This window comes from Sparus aurata, chromosome 12 (genome assembly GCF_900880675.1).
Source record: "Sparus aurata chromosome 12, fSpaAur1.1, whole genome shotgun sequence".
In the NCBI taxonomy this organism is placed as follows: domain Eukaryota; kingdom Metazoa; phylum Chordata; class Actinopteri; order Spariformes; family Sparidae; genus Sparus; species Sparus aurata.
In genome coordinates this window covers 29835566-29858616 of record NC_044198.1, presented here as the reverse complement: position 1 = coordinate 29858616, position 23051 = coordinate 29835566, and the positions used below count along the sequence as shown (strand labels likewise).

Genomic DNA, 23051 nt, shown 5'->3' with positions numbered 1-23051 from the left:
GATGCAGCTGAACTAGGGAGACGTGTGCTTCAGAGCTCTTAATGAAAACTCGGCTTTAAGTGATAAAAACCGCCCGCTGTACCTCAAACTTTATCACACTGGTGAAAATAAGACGCAAAGCTCAATTATCTAGGCCTACCACTTTTCTTCTCAGGAAGCTGCAGCACGTGAAACGAGCGCTGAACACAACATGGCCTCTGAAGAGCAGTGTGGAGTAGAAGGAAGCTTCGCCATACTGCAGGAAATAAAACATGTAATGAAGCACTCTCCCAGAAGCTTCACGCTCTATTTCGGGGTTGAAAACGGCGATAGACGGGATGAGTTCACGACGTATTACGGAGGCAGAGGAGCGAATTAGCTCAGCTGAAGACAAGCTAGCTGACCTGGACTCCATGTCCTCCGCCTGTTGAAGCAGAAGGAGCTCCTTGTGGACAAAGTAGACCAACTAGAGAACCAAAGCCAGCGCCACAATGTACACATTGTTAACCTCCAGGAGGGCGGAGAGGGAACGGATCCGGTGCAGTTCTCTACAGACTGGATCCCCTCTGTGCTGGGACAACAGCACTTTCTCAAGCCGCTGATTATTGAGAGAGCGCATCGGTCCGCGACATACCGCCCGCCAGGAGACAAGCGACCCAGACCTGTTCTCATCCGTCTACTGAAGTACCAGGACCGGGACACAGTCTCAGAATAGCCGCCAAGACATCCAGAGAAAAAGGTGGGCCTATCACTTTCAATGGAAATGCTGTGATGCTTTTCCCAGATCTGAGTGCAAACCTGGTGAAGCGCAGAAAGGAATACAACCACGTTAAGAAGGAGCTGCATGCAAAGAAGCTCCAACTCAGCGATCCTGAGAGTCGTCCTACCTAACGGAGAGAAAAAGGTCTTCAAATCACCTGAAGCAGCGGCGTCTTTTCTCCGAGACCTCCCGGGAGGTGAACAGTCCTGCTCCGCTCCGGTGGCTACAGGTGCAGCACTACAGCTCCTCTAAGGCTGAGGGGAGAGCGATTCCTGCATATTCTTTTATACAAACTTTTCACAAACTTTATAATGACTCTTACGTAAGTGCAACGATGTCCCTGCTATCTCTTTTATTTTTTATTTGTATTATTATTACATAATAAATGACAAACACATTTTTTTGGACATTATTGACATAAAAGGAGCTTATCCTACTTAAACTTTCATTTACTTCTGGTTAAAGCGGGTGTAACAATGTTTATATTTGAGGTTGTCTTTATACCGAGTGATAAAAAGTTTATATACAAAAGAGCTCCGGGCCAAAAAGGATCTAAAGGTATGATAGTTCTAAAGAGCATTAAAGGGAGGTCCCGGTTGGTGATTTTGGATGGTGCCGAGTGTTCAGGGGGTCAGTTCTTAAGGGAACGGGGAGGTTTTGACCTTATTTGTTTTTTTCTGTTTGGTTGCATTGAAAGAGAGGCATTTTCTTTAAGCTTATTGTTGAGAGGCTGCAGGACAAGCTCCTGCCAGTTCTTTAAACTTTTCACATGAATAAGGTGGTGAAATTTGTTAGTTTTAATGTCAATGGTTTAAATGGGCCCGTCAAGAGGAAAAGAGTGTTAACATATTTAAAAAAGATTGAAACAGACATAGCCTTTATACAGGAGACCCATCTTACACAACACAACAAATTAAAAAGAGGATGGATAGGCCAAGTCTTTTCTTCATCTTTACATTCTAAGGCGAGAGGAGTCGATATTTTAATAAATAAAAACATTCCCATCACTGTTCAGGAAATGTTTAGTGACCCATTAGGCCGCTATGTTTTAATAAACTGTCTAATCTATTCTGAACAGTGGACTTTACTAAACCTTTACGCCCCTAACTATGACGACATTTCATTTATTCAGGATATTTTTCTTAAAGTATCAGGAGGTCATAAACATATTCTCATGGGAGGAGATTTTAATTTCTGTTTAGACCCAATTCTGGACAAATCAGCTACTTCCACTTCAAGGCCTAAATCAGCCTCAACCACTCTGTCATTCATGAAAGATCTTAATTTAACAGCCGTCTGGAGGCAAAAACATCCCCAAACAATAGACTATTCTTATTATTCAAACCGTCATAATTCATTTACCAGAATAGATCTTTTCTTACTATCGACACATGTGACTTACTTATATGATAGTGCTGCGAGCGAGCATCGCGGCTCAGATGGTGAAGCTGCAGCATGTGTGTCGTCTGTCTGCTCTTTTCATCAGGTTATTTCATGTTTCCTGCGTTGCTGTGAGAGACTGCAGCTGACTCTCTGTGGCTGTAAAGGAGGAAAGCTGCCGGCTGCCATCTCACACATACACAACCCCCCATTCACACAGTATACACACATATACAAATAGAGCGCCATAAAAAGTGAACTCACCTTTGCTGGCCAGCAGTTCATGTCTTCTTTTTGATCAGGACGATCGAAGGACACCCTTGTGATTTTTAAAATTTTTGGATTGAAGACGTTTCAGGTTTTATTTTCATCTCATGGACTGAGAGAGAGGCGAGTTATAACTTAAGTAGTGTGAAGTTTTTCCTCACTGGAATCGAGGGTCTAAGGACAGAGGATGTTGTTCACTGTACAGATTGTAAAGCCCACTGAGGCAATGTGATTGTGATTTTGGGCTATATAAATAAAATTGATTTGATTTGATTTGATTAAGTACCTCACATGTGTGACTGTACAGTTATTGTTTCATTTTGACAAACTGTTATAACACAATGGACCTAAAATCACAAAAAAACATAAAATCAGAGTAGAAAAAAGTTTGATTTTTTACTGTGAAAACCACAAACAGTTTAATGAACCAATTTTATTACTTATCATGCAAATATAAATTGTTGTTTGCTAAATTTGGGCATATGTGTTTGAAATTTACAAAGTTCCATGTAACTATTTACATTTAAATGCAGGCAATGCTCAGGTCTGCCTGAGCTCCTTCCAGCTGAATGAAGAGCTGCACTGCCTGCTCCACATTCAGCTTCTCCTCATTATTCTGACTCATTAAACAAAAACCGACTCCACTACACACTTAACACACTACACCAAACACTACATAACACAATAACTACACACTCCAAACACGCTAAATGTCACAAATCTCTCAACTCTCAAAACTCGCTATCTCTATCACCGTCACTGCTGCTGTCACTCTTTCCCCATCGTCCCTCCCACAACTTCCTGTTCCTCAGCTACCAATCACGTGGTTTGCCATCATTTTGTGATTGGTTGGTGTGTTGTCTTTTTCCACTAATAGGAACGTGTTTTTTTTGCTTGTAAACACTTCCCACTTGCGGACACTTTCGTGAAAAAAGCCGGTTTTTACCGTTTCTTCCTACACCAGACACAAAGCAAACGTGACAGCAATGTTCGCGAAAAAGCGTGGCGGACATTATTTACCCTAAGTCCGGTTTTGGACGTGCCAATGCTTCCGGTCCGTCGACTTGGGAGGTGGGGCGTGTAGCTAGCGGCTAGCAGTTAGCTACACACAAACATCCACAGATCCGATTCCACTTTGTTGTCTGCGCGTCTCCGGATCTCCTCAGACCCGAACAGACTCGGTCCGGACTCGTTTAATCTCATTAATCCACAACAGTCAGTTTAGATGCACAGAACAGAACAGAACGGGACCGAACGGCCGGCAAAATCCCGGTCCAGCTCGCACCGCTGCAGGTATAAATAGGCTCTGGTGCGCACGTGGCTACGGTGGCAATGGTTAGCAATGCTAGCAGAATTTGTAAAGCATTTATGAAATAATTTATTAACAGTATCATTGCAGTCCAAACAAATCCGACGTTGCACACCATTGAACCACGCAGCAGCCATGTTGAAACTCTCAGGTCAGTCTGATCCTGATCCGCAGACACACACACACACACAGACAGACAGACAGACAGAGATTCCTTGCTTTTATAGAGAGATATCTCCAGAAATGTCAATCCTTGTTATTGTTTCCTCACTCAACTTCTGGAATTTATCCCAATCTGCTTTTCCAAAGACCCACTTTGAGATTTCACCACCTGGTCTCACTTCATCTCTTTCTCCCATCAAGCATGATACTGGATAGTGATCGCTGCCTACTGTTGTAGCCGTCAAAACTTCCCAGTTACTAACTCCAGCCAGGGGATTAGACACTAATGTAATGTCTAATGCAGATTCAGTGCCTGTTGTTATGTTTACCCTTGTTTCTCTACCATCATTCATACAGATCAAATCCCTATCTTCCATCAAATCTTCAATTACTTTTCCTAACCCTAACCCTTCCACTCTGTATTCCTGATCATCCCCCTTTTCCAGCACCCATATGGAATATCTAGCTTGATGAATGTAGCACACCCTCCTCCTCCCCCATGACTTCTGTCTCTCCTTATCACTGTATACCATGTACACAAAGTCTACAGCTGCTTTTAAGCTTCTGCCTCACTTCTTCCCACGTCAGTCCAACTACAACTATCCAACTAACTTCTTCTTTCCACTCTGTGGACTGTTTGAATCTTGGTTTCCCTTCTCATGAGCTCACAGTCACTATGTGCCACACTATGGGCTCCTCCTCCACAGCTACAGCACACTTCCCATCCACATCCTGCACTCCTCCTCTTCTCTTTACACTTCATGGCTGTGTGTCCAAACCTTTGACAGTTCAAACACTTCCTTTGGTATATTATCTCCTTCAAATTCAATCAGTACTGTTTCACTATCCTTTTTCACTCCTTCTTTTGTCGTTTTCATTCTTAGTGCACTCATTATTTTTCCTCCTTTGAGATTTCTCTTTAGTTCCTCCATACTCACTCTTATTGGCATCCCAGTAATTACTCCTTTACATCCACCACCATTTTGTGCTCCCACCCTTCCTGTGTTTGCCACCTTAAGTTTTCCTATCTCTTTTAGTTTGAGTGCTTTCTCAAGTTGTTCTTCATTCGCACATCTCACCAATAGGTTGCCATCATTAAGGATCTTGGCATACATTATCTCCCCTATCGCTTTAGCACCGCTACTAAAATGCGCACCACAGTGTGGCGTAGAAGAAGAAGACGGTTCCGCAGAAGAAGAAGAATATGAATGATGGCGGAACATGTTGAGGAGAGCAGGAAAGCGAAACCAAACACGTCCAAAGTTTGGAAACATTTTCGGGCGGCAACCTCCCATCTTCAATATATGACATTAAATTTACGTGTGATTCTGTAGTAGAACTGAGATCGAGCCCAAAAGCATCAAACCCGACCCGACTCCGTGCATGTTGAGTCCTGGCCCGGCCCGGCCCGGCCCGGCCTCAGTAACGAGTAATCTACCGCGTTAATATTTCCAAACCAGTAATCAGATTAAAGTTACTACTCAAGTCACTGTGCGTTACTATTATTCTGTCATTTTCCTCAGTAAAAATATATATTTTTGCTTTCTTCTTGCGTCTGGAGGAGTGACGTCACGTGTCCTTGCCCTTTTGTAGCTGGAAATACAGTCATTATTTTGAGTTATTTAAAAAAAATAGCCTACAAACCATCCATCCATTATTGTGCAACCAAAAAGTGATTTATTAAAGTTCATAGTTATTAAAAATGCAACAGATCTCGAATGACAACAGCAAGTGTGGCTGTGCTGCCCCATGTGTCATCAGCCAAGAGGCCAGCTGGAGACAGGCTCTTTAATACATTCACTGGCTAATAATGTGTACAGATGTGAAGGGGGGCCAGTAAAATGATTCTATAAAAATAAGTCAAATTTGCAAATAAGAGGTTTCTGTCTGACAGCAGTGATATCAGTAATAATTCATGTGTAGGATATTAAGTCAGTAAACAGAAATAATATAAATTGGATAAAACACTGAATAGTAAACCTCCACTTAATGCGATGATTTATAACATAATAATTTATTTGTAAGATATGTAATCAATTAAAAACTGTAATAATTAGTATTAATTAGTTAAGTTAACATATTAAAAATCCAGTTGTGTTTCAAAATATTATGTTTTCAAATGCATGTTTCATGGGTTTTTAATTTGCTCTGAGAATATGAAGGTAAAACCAAAGCAGAGACAGATGCTGCCAAAATAATCATGACTAATCGAAAAAATAATCTATTAGTCGAAAACCAAAGTAATCGTTAGTTGCAGCCTAGTTTCAGTGTTCAGTCTGTTCACCTGGATCACATCTGCTCTGTCCTGAGACATGATGTCAGTCTGAACACGTCTGACTGTCTCACTCTGTGTCTCTGAAGACTTTCAGCTCCTCCTTCATGTTATCAAAGTTATCAAAGACCCTCTGGCACTGATCAGCTGACTGGATGATGGACTCTCTGAACTCTCTGTCCTGTTCAGGGGTCGCAGAGACTCTGAAGACTATTCCAAACAACCTTAACAGATGCCCTATAATGTTCATCACCATTACGGCTACATCCAAAACCTGTCCACTCCTCTTTCCCAGTTCAGCGACTCGTCTAAGAACCCTCTGAAACTCCTCCATGTCTTTCAGAGTGTTTCCAGCCTGAACTTCAGTTTTCTTTTGTTCCAACTTTTCACACGTTGTCTTGATTTCTTCCAGGATTTCCTTCAGCGGTTTAACTTTCTCCATGAATTGTTTCCCCAGGTCTTCTACTTTCTTTGCACTTCCATTCTCTATTATTTTTTTTGTTATATTTGTACCAACAACAGCAACAGCTCCTCCTCCTGCTGCTGCTGCTACTGCTAATAAACTCAGCCCACCAGTGAGCGGAGTTGCGAGGATTCCCAGTGCGAGGACTGTTCCTCCTACTGTTCTGGCTTTATCTGTTGTTTCCTGCATCTTTCTCACTTCATCAGAGATCTTGTTAAACTCTCTGACAATCTCTCTCATCTCTGATTCTTTGAGGTCAAATCCTTTGATGAATGAAGCTGCATATTTAATAATGTCGTTCATTAAATCAGTAAAACCAGGAGGGAGATCTCTGCTCTCTCTTCTTCTTGGAGCAGAATCCATGTTCAGGAAGTCGTGTCAGCTGATCACAGAGACTCTGTGGAGACAAAGAGAGAGAGACAGGTGATACTCACACAGGCGTTCTCATCTGTTCTGACTCATTATCACTCAGGTAGAAGGTGGGTGGAGCCATGATGGGGATTAAAGGTCACACAACATTCCCATTAGTCTCTTATTCACTTCTACTGACAACAGACAAGTTCAATTCAATTCAATTAAAAAAACACTATTTTTCCCCATGGGGCAATTTAAAAGGCATGAGGATGATTTAAAAAAGGACAAACAGAATATCAACAAGATAAAATCTGTACTGTGTCAGATGTGCTGTAGTCAGTATTTTCATTGCCCGTCACAGTCAAAGTGCTCTGTGCTTCATGGTAAAGTGCTGCGTGCTGTGTGCATTCAGTCAGTCGAGGGGCAGTGATGTTGGGACAGGGAGGAGTCAGAGTTCAGGAGCTGGACTGCAGTGGGGACAAAGGTGGCCCTCCTCCTTTGAGTTCTGCAGCGTGGACGGGCAGCCTGCGGCCTGATGGGAGGGTTAGGGTGTGTGAGGGGTCGTGTAGGATCCTGTGAGCAGAGCATATTGTCTCTGGAGGCACTTTTTCAGGATCTCCTTTGTGTTCGCGGAAAACCTCAGAAGGCCGTCAAAAATTGTGCCCAGGTACCTGTATTCCTCCACCACCTCCACAGGCTCCCCCCGGATGGTGGTAGTGATGGCCTCTGTCAGTTGTCTCTGTCGACAGCTGCCATGTTCTTCAGGCCCTGCCAGGCAGAGCGGAGGTTCCCCTTTGTTCTTATAGCCAAGCTTGGCCTTTTTAATGGTGCGCTTGACCTCTTAAAGTTGGCATGTTCTTTCAGTGTGTTTACATGACACTCAAGAAAACTGAATTACTGTGTTAGTCCGACTATGATGGGATGTTTAAGATGCATGTATTCACCTTAGTCTGACTAAAATCGGACCGGATCAGATTTCTCATAGTCGGATTAAAGCACCCAGATTATTGATTGATAGTCTCATTACTCCTGCATGTATACGTTCCATCAGATCGGATCAGATTTTGCGTTCTGCACAGGCTCGAGATTTCTTTCCCCGGGGCCGTGAGCCGGAAGTAGAAGTACGGCGGTGTCTTTCCTCCGAAATCACCGTAAGAAAGAGAGAAAGAGCTCCATTGTGCATCTAGTGTGTGTAATTATCATGTACACCATATATGAAGTGTACAAAGATGGAGCTTCGTCTCGCTCTTCGTACGCCATCTTTCTGGAATGCCGAGGCAGTTTGTTGTTGCTGGTGACGTAAAGAGGTCAGCCGGAGGTGTTTCTGTTTCCACTAGTTGAAATGGGTACAGCGCCACCTAGTGTACCGGGTATGACATGCTCCGGACAATAATCACATTTTCTCACCGGCATGTATACTCGGATAATTGCAGTTGTCTGATTGAGCAGCAGAGTCGAACTATGGCTGTAATCTGACTAAACTGTGCATGTAAACACACTGACTGATTGGTTCATCTGTGTTCAGACTGTGTTCTTAGTCCACCAATAGAAACTCAGCTGCACTACACATATGAACACATTGAACTTCTGATTCTGGTGTGTAATATCATCATATTGAGATCATCATCAGACTCCAAAGCTCTGATCAATGTCCTGATCCATATTAAAGTGTGATCTGCATTAGAAACATGACGTCATGAAGCAGCTGATCTCAGGTGTTTGAGGACGATCAGTAATAAATCAGAAGCGCACAGTTTATAATCCAGCTGCACTCAGTTCTGTTCATAAAGGCTTTATATGATGTGGCTCTTCTTACCTGTCTGTCTGAAGAAGACGAAGCAGAACCAAGCAGAACTGAGCAGAACTGAGCAGAACCGAGCCGCTCTGCCTTCGCTGTGTTTCTTCACTAGCAGTGTGTTTTCCGTGTTCAGCACGACGAGCCTCGTGTCTGACAGGATGTGAGCACTTCCTGTCAGAAACAGTTTTACTTTCAGTCCAAACTGCAGCCGGGCCTTCGCTCTGTGAACAGTTACTCTGTGGTGCCTGTTTACAGCAGATTTTACAGTAATGCAGGTCCAGAACTGAATTTATAATCAAAGCACTGACCTGTGAACACGATTTGAAACTTTTGCAAATATCAGGATGTGGAATTTCAAATTAAAGTCCTCTGAAATTTGAAATATTTTCTGTATCTCCCTGAAATCCAGATGTACATTACAGTAAACTGCCTGTTCCACAGAGCAGCTGCAGTCAGAGTGATGTCACTCCTCCTCACAGAGTCACTCATGTAATAACAGGAAGTTAAAACTGAACTGAACTGGACTCTTCATCCGGGACAGCCCGCCCTCACATGGACCTGTCAGTCACTGTCCAGGACGTCACGGTTCTGGAGCGGCCCGGCGTCAGAACAGCAGAGTCTGTGTGTGTGTGTCTGTCTGCAGCAGGAGACTCCAGACTGTTCAGACTGCAGCTCCACACAGAGCACCACTGCCTCCAACACAACATAATGTGATAACACAACAACAGAATGTTCTGGATCAACCCATCAGGGACTTACTTCATATCATCACAGCATTATTAAACTGTGGTTTAGTGTCTGTGAAACTGTGATCCGATCAGCACGGCACCAGTTCACTGACAGGCCTGCTGTTTACATTAATGCAGAGATCTGAATTACATGTTGTGTCACACTCTGTTTACATAAAAGCTCATATCAGATGTGGTGTTGGTTTCAGCCCACTGTAGGAAATGCTGAGATATATTGATCTGTGTTGACAAGCAGCCTGAAAATATCACAATATGAACTTTGGTCCATAATGCTGAGCACCAATCAGCAGCTAGAGACGGTCAGAACCAGCCAGAGGGTCACATCTCATGATGTATCTGGATCAAACTGTTTTTCAGTGTTTAATTTATTATTGATTATATAAAGAGTGTACGTGATTCCCATCAACAAAGTGTATTTGAATATAAACAATCATAATGTCAGATTCAGAGATAAGTTGCTGCCAGTTTGAGTCGCTGTTTCTGAGGAATCCATCGCTGCCGACTTCATCCACGTCCTCTCAGGATCTATCTCAGTTACACTGAAGAAGGATCAGGATCCTCTGACGTCACTGCTGAATGTGGCTGCAAACGTTCGGTAAAGTTGGAAAGATATTCACGGATTCGAACTTCCGGGATCAATAAGTGAAATGTTTTTAAAACACAAATGATGCCTCTGTCCCACCATAATAGCATAAACTACGAGCTAAAATAAGCCGTCCTCCGAGCTCGACAAGCAATTATATTTGATTTTTATTTTATATATTTTTTATCTCAAACATCCGGACCCTGAATCCCCAGGTCTAACAACGCGCCTGACAATTAATAATCAATTGATATATTATTATTTTTTAAAATACTTATATAACCATGGAGAGCACCTGACCCTCCTAATTATAATAATGATAATAACCTATGTTATCCAATGAGAAATTAAAACTCACCTGTTTTGTCAAAATTAGCATTTGGACCATGGAGATATATATTTTTCTGAAACAGTTGTAGTATGACCATGAGGTGACCCTTGGTGTGTGTAGTGATTTTAGAGTGTCTGTACTGTATAACAGTGGAGTTATTGATTTTTGTTCGCAGGGTCTTGCCCTTGTCTTGCAATTTGCAGACGGTCCCTGCGCACTCGCCCAGCTGCCGGCTGCGCATCGAGATCAATGTTGTCCGTCGAGCTCGGAGGACGGCTCATTTTAGTAAAAAATCGAGGTTTTGGTCCTTGTAGCTCGTAGTCTGTGCTACTATGGTGGAACAGAGGCATCGTTTGTGTTTGAAAAACGTTTCACTTCAGATGTATTGATCCCGGAAGTTCGAATCTGTGAATATCTTTCCAACTTTACCAAACGGACTGCAAATTGTTAGTTAAGATCTTAGCTCACTGCCTCGAGGCTGCCCTACCTTCGATTATTTCTCTAGATCAAACTGGTTTTATAAAAAAACGCCTTTTTAAAAAAATTATTCATCAGCTTTTAATTATTATGCAGAAGGTGGATCCCAACTTTCCCTGTCAGCTCTGCTGCACAATCACTCCCTTTTATCTCCTGCCCTGTTAAGGTGTCTACTGATAAATTCACGTACCTGGTTACAGTTGTAACTCTGAAAATCTCAGACCTCTCTAAACTTAACTTTGCTACTCTTTTACAGCGCACTAAGATGGCCCCTGATAGATGATCTACAGAATTAAAATAATACAAATGAATGTATCACCCAAATTCTTCTACCTGTTCCAAACTATACCGATCTTTATCAACAAGTCTTTCTTCTCACATCTCAGTAAGATTATCTCTGACTTCATTAGGAATAAGAAGCCTCCTCGTATCTGTGAGGAATAGACCCAAATCTGTGGGTGGGATGGTTTTACCTCATTTCCAACTATATGACTGGGAGAGTAACCTGAGAGCCTCGACAAACCCGGGCTAACAATGAAGCCCTGCCTGGGTCCAGATGGAGGCTGATGCAAGTCTCCCATCATCCCTCTCAGCCTGGTTGTGTTCAGCAATGCCTTTCACACCACGCCGTGCCTCACCTGCCCCCCCACACATCAGGCTCTGTGTTTATGGGCTCAGGTGTGGAGACACTTTGGCTGGCAGGCCGGCTGACTTTGTGCCCCTGTCGTGGCAAACCATCATTTCCCCCTCACTCAAACACGACTCTGTCTTAGTCTGGCGTGAGAAAGGTAATGTCTCATTCAAAGATCTGTACATAGCAGATACTTTCGCCTCATTTGATCAGCTCAGAGATACATTTGATTTACCAAAATCACGTTTTAAGATTTCTACAGGTCCGGGATTAGATTTGTGGCCAAACATGATCATATCCTCCAATCCCTGAACAACTGCCCATGGATGCTTCTCTTGATGCATCGAGAGAAGCATGGCAGGCTGATCTGAACTTACAAATCACAGATACTGAATGGTCAGACATATTTTCAACTCAAAGCTGCACACAAACTGCACTTGTCTAAAGCCAGAATTGCAAAGATGTATCCAGTGATGGATAATTCGTGTAATAGATGTAATGTTTCACCTGCAACGTCAGCTCATACACTCTGGTCCTGTCTGAGACTCTCAGGTTACTGGTCTTCTATATTCGATGCCCTATCCAAGATATCTAAAAGATCAATAAACTCGAACCCTCTCACGGCCATATTTGGTGTTCGGTGTGAGGGTGATCATCTTCCTCAGGCACAGTCTGATCACATTGCTTTGGTCACTCTGTTGGTGAGAAGAATAATGTTAGTTAGGTTGAAGCAGGCTGCCCTCCTACAAACATCACATACAACTAACTCCTGAAGCTAGAAAAGATGAGACTGGCTTTACGACGTCCTAATGATCATTTCAGCAGGATATGGCAACCTGTCATTACATATCTGCTCCAACAAACATGAGGTTTTGTCCTATAGGTCATATATATATATATATATATATGACCTATAGGACAAAAGTGGCAAAATATATCAGTGGCGGCTGGTGACTGAAAAAATACCCTACTTTCTTATATTCAATGAAAATTAAGCAATAAAACAATGACTTACAAGACTTCTTTAAAAAAACATTTCATTAAAAAGCTAATATACAAGACAAAAAAAAAATAAACTTCTATCTCTTTCGGGATTTGAACCCCAGTCATGTGAATAGCAGGCAACTGCGCTAACCCCTGTGCTATCTTAGCACTCAACACATGATCTTCACGACAGTGGGTCTGTTGCTGCTCTGTATTGTGTGCTCTGTAACTGTGCTGCTGTCCCGGTCGTGCCGCTAACTTTATGTCCTCCAGCAGGACGAACGAAATAAACGAAACTTCTCTCTGATTTCTCCTAACAGTTTTTTTTCTTTCAGAAATGTGCTTATATTTCCTTGAAACTGATTCCAATATCGCTGAAAACTCCATATTTCTTGTCCGAGCATGGCTGGCAGTGAAAGTTGTAAAATACATAACAGTTTTTTTTGTTTACGGCTGTATAAATGTGAGAATGAAATTTGGGAACTGTTATTGGACCAACCTGCTGTCAATCTTGTATTCTGGTTGCTGATTGGTAAGGGAGGACGTCCTCCCTTAGCGCGTCATTTTACATGTCTTAGCCAATCATAGATCAGCATGAAACATCCTAAATGCATTGAGTGAATGAAGGAGATCCCTCCCACTCCGTCCTCCTCTAGCCTTCACCTTCCTGCTCCCTGCTCCTCTCACAGACTGCTCTGTCTCCTCCGTCTGCAGCTGTCGCTGTTCAACTGCTTTAGGTGGATTTTCTTCCAAAGAAGAAACTTTTTTTAATGATATAATATATATATAATATTTAATAAATGATACTGAGATTTGGTAATGATTTATTTCAACCAGTTAATCTTTTTTTTAAAAAAATTGATCTTCCTCTTGCCTCTCAAATATAGAGGAGGACCAACCTCCTCTGCCTCTATGGACGAGCCTCCTCTGATATGTATATATATATATATATATATATATATATATATATATATATATATATATACATATGTATACACACTGTCTTTTACTATTGCTGAAGGCCACATGTTTGTTCTGTTTGTTCTGTTTGGTTGTTGTTCTGTTTTGATTGCTCTTGTCACTGACACAAGGTCCACACTTTTCTGCTTGTCCCCTGAGGTTGGTGGTGGGGGTTGAAGTTTGTTCTTGCATTTCTGTATGTATGCTGATACATTTTCAATTGTGGAAACCAAAAAATAAAGTGGAAAAAAAAAAGAAAAAAAAATGCAACGAAGTTCAGTCGAGTGAGGGACAGAGAGAAATTCAGATTTACAGTTCACTAAAGAAAACCAACCTCAACTCATTTGAATTAAGGGCATTAATACTGTTCCATCTCAGCTCTGTGTACAGTGAGCTGGGCACTCTGTACACAGAGGATGTTGTCTGTGCTTCACCAGAATCAGTCTGTCTCATGAACGACATCACCACAAAATCAGCCCCTCGATACAGAGCTGAGTGTGTGTGTGTGTGTGTGTGTGTGTGAGAGAGACAGAACTGTTTGTTTTATCAGTAACTAATTATTCTTATTTGCAGCAATTGCTAAAGTAATTTAATTAGCTTTGAGAGACACAACTGTAAGTATTAATTTGAATTAACTTGCCCATTTTTTATTTTGAGACGTAAATGATAACAATAAAGAAATCACTAAAGATATAAATCATGTGTGAATCCAAACAAGATTAAACAGTTTGAGATACTAAACTGTGTTACTGTCAGTTTCTGTTGGCTGCTGCAGCTCCAATACAAAAAAAACACAGGAGCTGCTCAATGTCCCACATATCTCTGAGAGGAAACATGTAGTAGTTTGGGCAGGACATTGAGCAAGACTACAGTGTGGAGACAGACAGAGATGTTTAGTTTGTTCTCAGAAAACCAGCAGGTCTCATCTCATTTCAATGACGATCACATTCTTTTGTTATTATTTTCTGGGTGTATGAATGTAATTCCTGTCAACAAAGTAGTTCACCTTCAGGTTATTCAGGGTGAGTGAGTAATTATTCAATCATGAATCATCTCTTTATTCTCTTTATTACACATATTTAATGACAGAATGAATGTCAATGCATGCTGATGATCATGAGTTATTTTATTTTACAAAACAGAACAAATCCAAACAAATCTGTGAAGTGTGGAGCTGCCACAGACGATCATCACATCAGAAGTGAAGTGCACTGAACAGTCCAAACGACCAGAACCATCAGGACAGAGCTCATGAGGCCGATGGATATAATGAGGTGTGTACACATCATGTTAATACTCAGACATGAAAAGCAGGATTTATGACTTTCATAGATTAAACTATACATCAGTTGTTTTCCTTTGGCAGAAGGTGGAAATGATCCTTCGTCAGCATCAGGCTGGTTTTAACTTCTGTCACTCAACAACGTTGTTGTCAGGGTCTGGGGCCAGGGACTCAAACGCAGACTAGAGTTAGTTGGTAACACGTGTAATTTATTGAAAGCACAAAAACAATTGTGGTGATGTGGCTGGTCCTTCGCGACACCGGGAGTGGTGGTGTGACTCAGGCTCAGGCTCCAGGTTTGTAGTCGGTGATGCTGGCAGGTTAGGTGCTCCTCCGAGACGTCGAGGGTGGTGGTGTGACTCAAGCTCCGGTTTCGGGTTCGTGGTCGGCAGTGCTGGCAGGTGACAGGGTTCAGGCTCTGGACTGGTGGTCTGTGATGAGGCAGAGAACAGGCAAGCAGAGGATTTTGAAAACACATGAACTAGTTCAGGTGCGGCTGGCGTTTTCTCACAATGACTGATACAACGATCCGGCGAGGTCTGGAAGGTTGGTCTGGGTATAAATAGGTGTAGCATCCCCGGCTAAATGATGGTCGAACTCTCAAACTGATGGTTCACAATGCTTTATTCCTTGGACCGTATTCAATGTAAACACACCGTAAGAGCTATGAAAGAAGAAAATAAAATACAGTTGCCTTTAAATGAAATTATTTTTAACTGCTTTTATCTCATAAACAATCATGCAAGTTGACTCTCCTTTTATCTATTTTAATAAACTCATTGTAGACTCACATGTTTTACTGCATGAAATGAAATATATATTTTAACTGCTACGATTGATGTTACAATCATGAAGGAAAATTCACATTTTAACTGAAGGACAACCTCCCACAGAGTGCAATATAAAACAATATTTAACATGAAATCAGCATTTTTAACCGTTCGTTTTTAACTCAATAAACAGTTTTTAACCTTAGCAGACCTCACATAAAACAGACAAAATACGTCCTGTTGCATTAATAAAACAACCTACGAGTTAGCTTATAGCTTCATCTCATTTCCAATACAGACCGACACGGCAGCTTGGCCGATGCTAATAGTAGCTACCGCTAACCACAACACGTTTTATACATGAAAATATCCACGGCAACCGAACTCGAGCCGGACATAAATATGGCATGAAAAGGTAACAAAACAAACCTTGTGCCCCTTATTAGCCAGGTGCTAGGGCGTTTCATGTGAGTTAGGCACACTTTAGCCTTGCAGACACACTTTTCCTACCGCGGTAAAGTCCAAAAGCACCTGATGTGTACAAGGTCTCGGCGAGACGCTTTCAAAATAAAAGCACTGAATGTAACGTCTGCTTAATATATAAAAAATAAAAGCCTGGCTTTAAAGAATGTTAATAAGTAAACATAAAAACACATTTACAGAAATACTATGCTCATATTAAAGGTCATTTACAATAGGTGTGCTGATAAGGTTGATGAGCTGCAGGTGTGCTGATCGGAGCTCCAGCGACCACGCCCACCAGCGGCTTCCAGAGGGAGAGAGAGGAAGAGCAAAACACGGAGACATACACCAAACCAAACACACCAAGCACACAAAAGGAAGCAAAGGAAGACAAAACATCGCAAACATACACACACTGGGCAGGAGGCCCTGATCACGGCCTGCGGGACGTGACAGTTGTGATGTGATAAACTATTTACATAATAACAGAACAGAACAGTGAGACAGAGGCAGCAGAATAACTCAGTCATCACTGTGTTTTATCTGCATTTAACATCTCTGTTCTGTTTGTGAGCGATCAGCCTCGTCTGGAACCTGAAATGTTCCTCTCAGTCCTCAGTGAGTCACTGTGGATCAGCAAGACGCCATCATGCATCAAACGATCAATGTGTGTGTGACAGGAGGAATAAGAGGCAGACAAAGCAAAGCAGTTTGTACAGTTGTGATATAAACATGTTCATGTTCATGTCAACTGAATGGAGCTCGTTCCTCTGTAATTATTGTAACACATACAGAAAGATTTTAATGAATATAGTCGATGTTTTCAGTTGTACAGTGTTTATTGTTATTGGAACTCTATTAATAATTGCATCTTACTGTTATTCAACCTTAAACAGCAGTTTCACTTGCAGCTCTACTGTGTGTTAGTGGTTTGTCTTGTATTTTGATATTAAAAGTTTATCAAATGTCCAGAACTGACAGTTCAATGTTGGTTAATGTTTGTACTGAAACTGCTTCATTCTAATAATCCATGATTACAATGAACTGATCACATTAAGTTAATATCATCATACCTGTGTTGAGTGCTGAATTATAGCTCACTATAATGTATTAATGTACAGTGCATGATAATAATAAGAATATTAAAATGTAAATATTTCATGTCACAGCAACAACACTGTGCATTTTCTTTATGAAACCAGGAGCAACACATCAGAGGACGATGGATTCATCTCCATCCACAGATCCATCGTTCATTCAACTGATGAAACAAAGAAACAGAAGCTTTGCAGGACTCAGTGATGGATCTGATTTCTAAGGAGTGAGGATCCTCCACCCTTTCTGCTCCGCAGCCTTCAACAGGCTCAAACCCGGAGTTCTGGTGCCGGGTTACTGCTGATCTCAAGACCGCCCACTGTCACTGTTACTGTGGAGAGCGAGGACGACCTGAAGGCAACAGCAGAGTTTCAAACTGGGGAGTGTGTTCACAATTAAACCCGGCTGAAACGATAGCAACACGTGCAGAGACCAGAGGAAGAACCGGCCAGGACCTGCAGAGAGAGTTACCTGGAGCAGGTGTCTGGAGGAGTTCTGAATGAAGGAGGATGTGATGATGAGTCCTGGTGCAGGATCAGGCTCCTCCTCAGCAGAGCAGCCGTCTACACAGCAAAGCCTCCAAATAATGCTACAGACACAAACAGCAGCCTGAGCAGGTTCTGCAGAGGGTTCTGCAGAAGGTTCTGAAGAAGGTTCTGAAGAAGGTTCTGGTCTCTAAGGAGCAGTGCAGGACATGTTTGTTTGGATGCTGCAGGAGCATTAAAACAGCAGAAGGACTCTCCTCTCTGCTGTGTCTACCTAGAAACACTCCTCTGTACCTGACGAGTGATCACAGCCTCAGAGTGTCAGACAGGTGAGCAGGTGGACATGCAGCAGCCATCATGCTGATGCAGACAATACAAACAACCTGCATGACATCATCCACTACGACTACAGACTGTGAGTGGCTCAGCAACAACAGCTGATGCTGAGGCGCCTGTTCTCCATCGCTGCTGAGTCACGTCATGAAGAATGTAAAAGACGAGCAGGAAGTCGTCAACATCACCTGTTCTTACTGTGTTGGTAGCAAACAGTCAGTCAGTAACAACATGTTGGTGTAACTCCACTCACAGGTCAGAGGTGATGAATCTGCTTCATTACAGGGAGAAACAGAACAAACTGTCTGAGCTTCATCTCTCACAAAGACCTGAGTGGTGAGCAGAACATGTTCGACTGATATGAACTGGTCTCCCTTACAGACACGTCACAGGTTCTTGTTAGAGCTCCTTCAGGATTCACTCACCTGAGATCTGCAGGTGAAATGCAAACAGTGATGATGTTCTCTGTAATTCAGCAGCTGCAGGGTTCTGTGTTCTGTTTAACACATTTGAAAAAAATCCAACTGCAGAATTCATCAAGACAATGTGCACTGAGTCTATATCCCTCAATCAGTAGACCCACTAGAATTACAACACAAAGTGCTACACTGATTGATAACATATTTACCAATGCAATTGACAGAAAAATAGTAAGTGGGCTACTTATATATGATATAAGCAACCATCTGCCAGTTTTTATAACTCTTCAAAGCAGTACCAGGACTAAGAAAGACTGTAAAACTACCATATTAACTAGACACAAAACAGAAGCTGCAATTCATTCTCTCAGAAATGATCTAACACATCAAAACTGGAACAAAGTTTATGTGGAAGATGTTGATGAAGCATATGAGTCATTCTTGTCCACAATAACTGTTCTCTATGAAAAAACTGTCCTCTAACAAAGAAAGTAGTAAAGCAAACATTTGCTGGGAAACCGTGGTTAACTAAGGGAATACAGAAGGCATGCAAGAAGAAAAATCAGTTATATAAAGACTTTTTAAAGAAAAGAACAACTGAAGCAGAGAATATCTATAAGACTTATAAAAACAAACTGACAAGAATTATGAGAAGCAGCAAAAGGGATCACTACAGTAAATTACTGGAGGACAACAAGAGTGATATTAAACAAACATGGAAGGTACTGAATGAGATAATCAAACAAAAAACTGCAAAACCAGAATACCCAAATTATTTCTTGGTAAAGAACAATAGATTCACTGACATGAATTTAGTTGCAAATGGATTTAATGATTTTTTTTGTTGGTGTCGGTCCTGGTCTGGCTAATGAAATAGTAAGGAATGATAGTAGAGATGATTTTGGAAGTGGTGACTTAACTGTAAATGAATTGATGTTTATAAGGGGAACAAATGAAAATGAAGTGATTGAAATTGTAAAGTCATTTAAGAGTAAGAGGTCCACAGACTGGAATGATATCGATATGTTTATTATTTAAAACATCACTGAGTGTGTGGTGTCAATCTCTAAAAACGGGAATATTTCCTAAAAAAATGAAAATAGCAAAGGTCATACCAATATACAAGACTGGAAATAGACATGAACTGTCAAATTACAGACCTGTCTCTTTACTGCCACAATTCTCAAAAATACTAGAAAAAATCATGTATAGCAGATTAAATGATTTCATCACAAAACATAACATACTGAGTGATCAGCAATATGGATTTAGGGCTAACAGGACAACTTCACAAAGAAATAACAACTGCAATAGAGAACAAAGAATATGCAATAGGAATATTCCTAGATCTAAAAAAGGCATTTGATACTGTCGACCATGATCTCTTGTTAAAGAAAATGCATAGATATGGAGTCAGAGGGGTGGCACTATCTTGGTTTGGCAGTTATCTGGAGAATAGGCATCAGTACGTACAAATGAATAACAACTTCAAATCTCAACTTCAGAAGGTCAGTTCCCACAACTGACCTTCTGAAGTTGAGATTTGAAGTTCCCCAGGGTTCAGTACTGGGACCAATGTTGTTTATTTTATATATAAACAGCATATGTAAGGTCTCTAAGTTATTAAAAACGATTGTGTTTGCTGATGATACAAATCTTCTCTGTTGTGCCAAAAACTTGGAAGAACTCATGGCTACAGTTGAGATGGAGTTAAAAAAACTAAAGAGATGGTTTGATTACAACAAGCTAACATTGAACCTAAATAAAACAAAATGTATCATTTTTGGAAATCGACCAATAAATTCAAATAAGAAACTCATGATAAACAATGTTGTCATTGAAAGAGTGTCTGAAATCAAATTTCTTGGAATAATAGTTGATAATAAATTGTGCTGGAAGCCACATATAAACTATATCAAAACTAAAATATCAAAGTCAATTGCTGTACTATACAAAGTTGAAGATTTTCTAAACCAAGTATCACTATACACCTTGTACTGCTCCTTCATACTTCGATATAATAAGTTACTGTGTGGAAGTGTGGGGTAATACGTACAAAACAAATACTAAACCAATCTTTATCCTTCAAGAAAGAGCCATAAGAATTATAAATAAAACGACATACAGAGAAACAACGAATCCATTGTTTATCATGTTGAACGCTCTAAAATGTAACGATTTGGTCGATTTCAAAACAGTTAAAATGATGTATAAAGCCAAAAATAAATGATTAACCAGTAGTATTCAAGAGTTGTTTCAATTGAAAGAAAATCGCTACAGCCTGAGGGGAAACGATATATTCAAGAAACAACTAGTAAGAACAAACACAAAATATCATTGTATTACAGTCAAAGAGTCACATTATGGAATAATTGTAACAAGGAACTGAAAACAATAAATATAAAACTGAATTATAAATACCACTGTGCTCATAAATTGCTGTATGTAGAATATGCAGGGCTTTTTTTTTTTTTCCAAAAGATTTTTTAAAATGAGCAAATGGAAAATGTTAATTTAAGAAGGGTAGGCAAAATAAGCTGATGCTTCAGCCTACACCTTTTCGGTCAAAGTGTATTGTATTGCTTGTTTTGTTTTTGTTTTTGATTTATTTTGTTTTTGTTTTGTTATGTTTTGTTTTGTATTTATACTTTTATATTTGTCTATTGTATTTGTTTTTTTCTTACAAGACCGAAAAAAACACACTAAACTAAAAAACAAAAAACAAAAAACATGTACATCATTAAATAAGTTCAAACAAATGTTCAAAGACAATATACTGAATGGATACAGGATGGAATAGGATGCGTAGGTTGTTTTGTTATTTAAGTACATCTTATTTATTATCTATGTGATCTGAATCTTTGATTTCAAAAGAATTATTATAAAGTTAAAAATGAAATATGAAAAAGGGGTAGGACTCGATAAGTTCACACTTCCTTCCTGCTCATTTCCGGACATGAAATATTTTGTTTATTTGTTTGCTTTTCTCTTGTGGGATTTAGTGATTTGCTGTATGCCTGATGTTTTCAAAGCTTGTTTGCTTTTGTATTATTATTATTATTATTATTATTATTATTAATTAGATTTTTTAAAACTTATTTTATTGTCTTATTTTGTCTTTAACATGTCCGAATAAATAAATAAATAAATAACCACTCCACCAGGCTGTTGGTCTGGGGATGGTATATACTAGTCTGGAGTAAGCGGACACCCAGTAATTCCTATAGTTCGCATAGTGTACGTGACATAAACGACGTGCCCTGATCAGTCAGGATCTCTTTCGGGATCCCAACTCGGGAGATGATTTGAAACAGTGCCTGTGCAACACTCTTTGCAGAGATTTTGCGCAGGGGGACTGTCTTGGGATAGCGCGTTGCATAGAGGACTAGCACAAAGCGATATCCCCGTGCGCTCCGGTCTAATGGCCTGATAAAGTCCATGGCAATTCTATCAAAAGGGACCTCAATTAGTGGTAATGGGCGCAATGGCGCTTTTGTGGTGGCCGGAGGATTGACTAACTGACATTCGCGGCAGGATGCACACCACCTACTCACATCCGCCCGAATGCCCAGCCAGTAAAATCGGGCCATGATCTGGTTCAGTGTTTTATCATAACCAAGGTGACCTGCCATGGGTGACAGCTTCTGAACATCTGAGGAAACGTTAACCACAAGGTGCGACTGTCACTTCCTGTTCACTCTTCTTCTTCTTCCTCTTCTTCTTCTTCACTAGTGGATACAGACCAACACTACAGGTGATGTTGCCACCTGCTGTACCGGAGCGGAAGACAGGGCTTTTCCATGTGGTTGTTAACCTGTTTGATTTAAATAAAGTTCAGTTGAACGAGCTGAACATTACTTGATGCTCCTCCTCCTCCTCCTCCTCCTCCTGACTCCAAAAAAACACCTGCATCACGTCTTACTGTTTTATTATTGAATGTGTGTATTGATCACTGTATTTACATCAGTTAAACATAAAAAAACTGAAAATAAACAAAACAGAAATGTTTTTTAACATTACGGATTTTATGAAAACAAATCAACAAAATACAAAATGATTGAATGAAAATAATGAAAATAAATTCACATGAAATAAAATCAATATGACATCATGTCGACAGAACAGAAACAAAATGTGTCTTGTTAAAAATATGTAAAAAACTATATCTACATAAAAACAGAAATAAAATCAGATCAATGAGAGAAAATATGTGCTGATGACTCATAACTGTCAGAGAAGAGCGTTGTTATCACCTCACAGGTGTTCAGATTCAGTCTCTGGCTGAAGGTGCTCCTCTGTTCGACCAGAGTGTTGTGGAGAGGGTGAGAGCCGTGCTGAAGTATCGCCCGCACCTTCGACAGCATCCTCCTGACATCACCTGTCAGGTGACATCACCTCACAGGTGTCATCACCTCACAGGTGACATCACCTCAACAGTGTTGCGTGGTGCCGCGTAGCGTTCTGAATGTTGTGTAACCAAATACACCAGTATGGCGATATATTAAAAATTCATATCATAACGAAAATATTCACCGGTATTCGGTTTGAACGAGTATACTGCCCAGCACTACATCACCTCACACATGACGTCACCTCACACTCAGCTCTGTTTCACACTGAGGCCTTGTCCACACATACCAAAATGATCTTTATTTCCTCTGTCTTCCTTGGCATCGTTTCAAGAATATTTGCGTCCAAACGGATCCATTGTAAACGACTCAAAACGCTGTAGTTCATATTTAGGGG

The 23051-nt window shown here is 40.8% G+C and overlaps 1 protein-coding gene and 1 long non-coding RNA gene across 3 annotated transcripts; both read right to left on the bottom strand.

The window, feature by feature from the left end:
• Positions 1 to 5510: 5510 nt before the first annotated feature.
• On the bottom strand, positions 5511 to 8931 carry LOC115592415 (uncharacterized). Of its 2 annotated transcripts, none has more exons than XM_030435098.1 (2): positions 8763 to 8931; positions 5511 to 6989 (listed from the first exon to the last, which is right to left on the bottom strand). In XM_030435098.1, exon 2 carries the CDS (start codon positions 6953 to 6955, stop codon positions 6200 to 6202), a length of 756 nt encoding a protein of 251 aa, XP_030290958.1. In that variant the 5' UTR covers positions 6956 to 6989; positions 8763 to 8931; the 3' UTR covers positions 5511 to 6199. The 2 variants fall into 2 exon arrangements, with proteins under 2 accessions (XP_030290958.1, XP_030290959.1); XM_030435099.1 differs by lacking the exon at positions 8763 to 8931 and adding an exon at positions 7027 to 7893.
• A 5577-nt stretch (positions 8932 to 14508) lies between these two features.
• On the bottom strand, positions 14509 to 16163 carry LOC115592425 (uncharacterized). Its single transcript, XR_003986143.1, has 2 exons — positions 15941 to 16163; positions 14509 to 15172 (listed from the first exon to the last, which is right to left on the bottom strand). It is a non-coding gene; the product is annotated as an uncharacterized LOC115592425 (long non-coding RNA).
• Positions 16164 to 23051: the final 6888 nt, after the last annotated feature.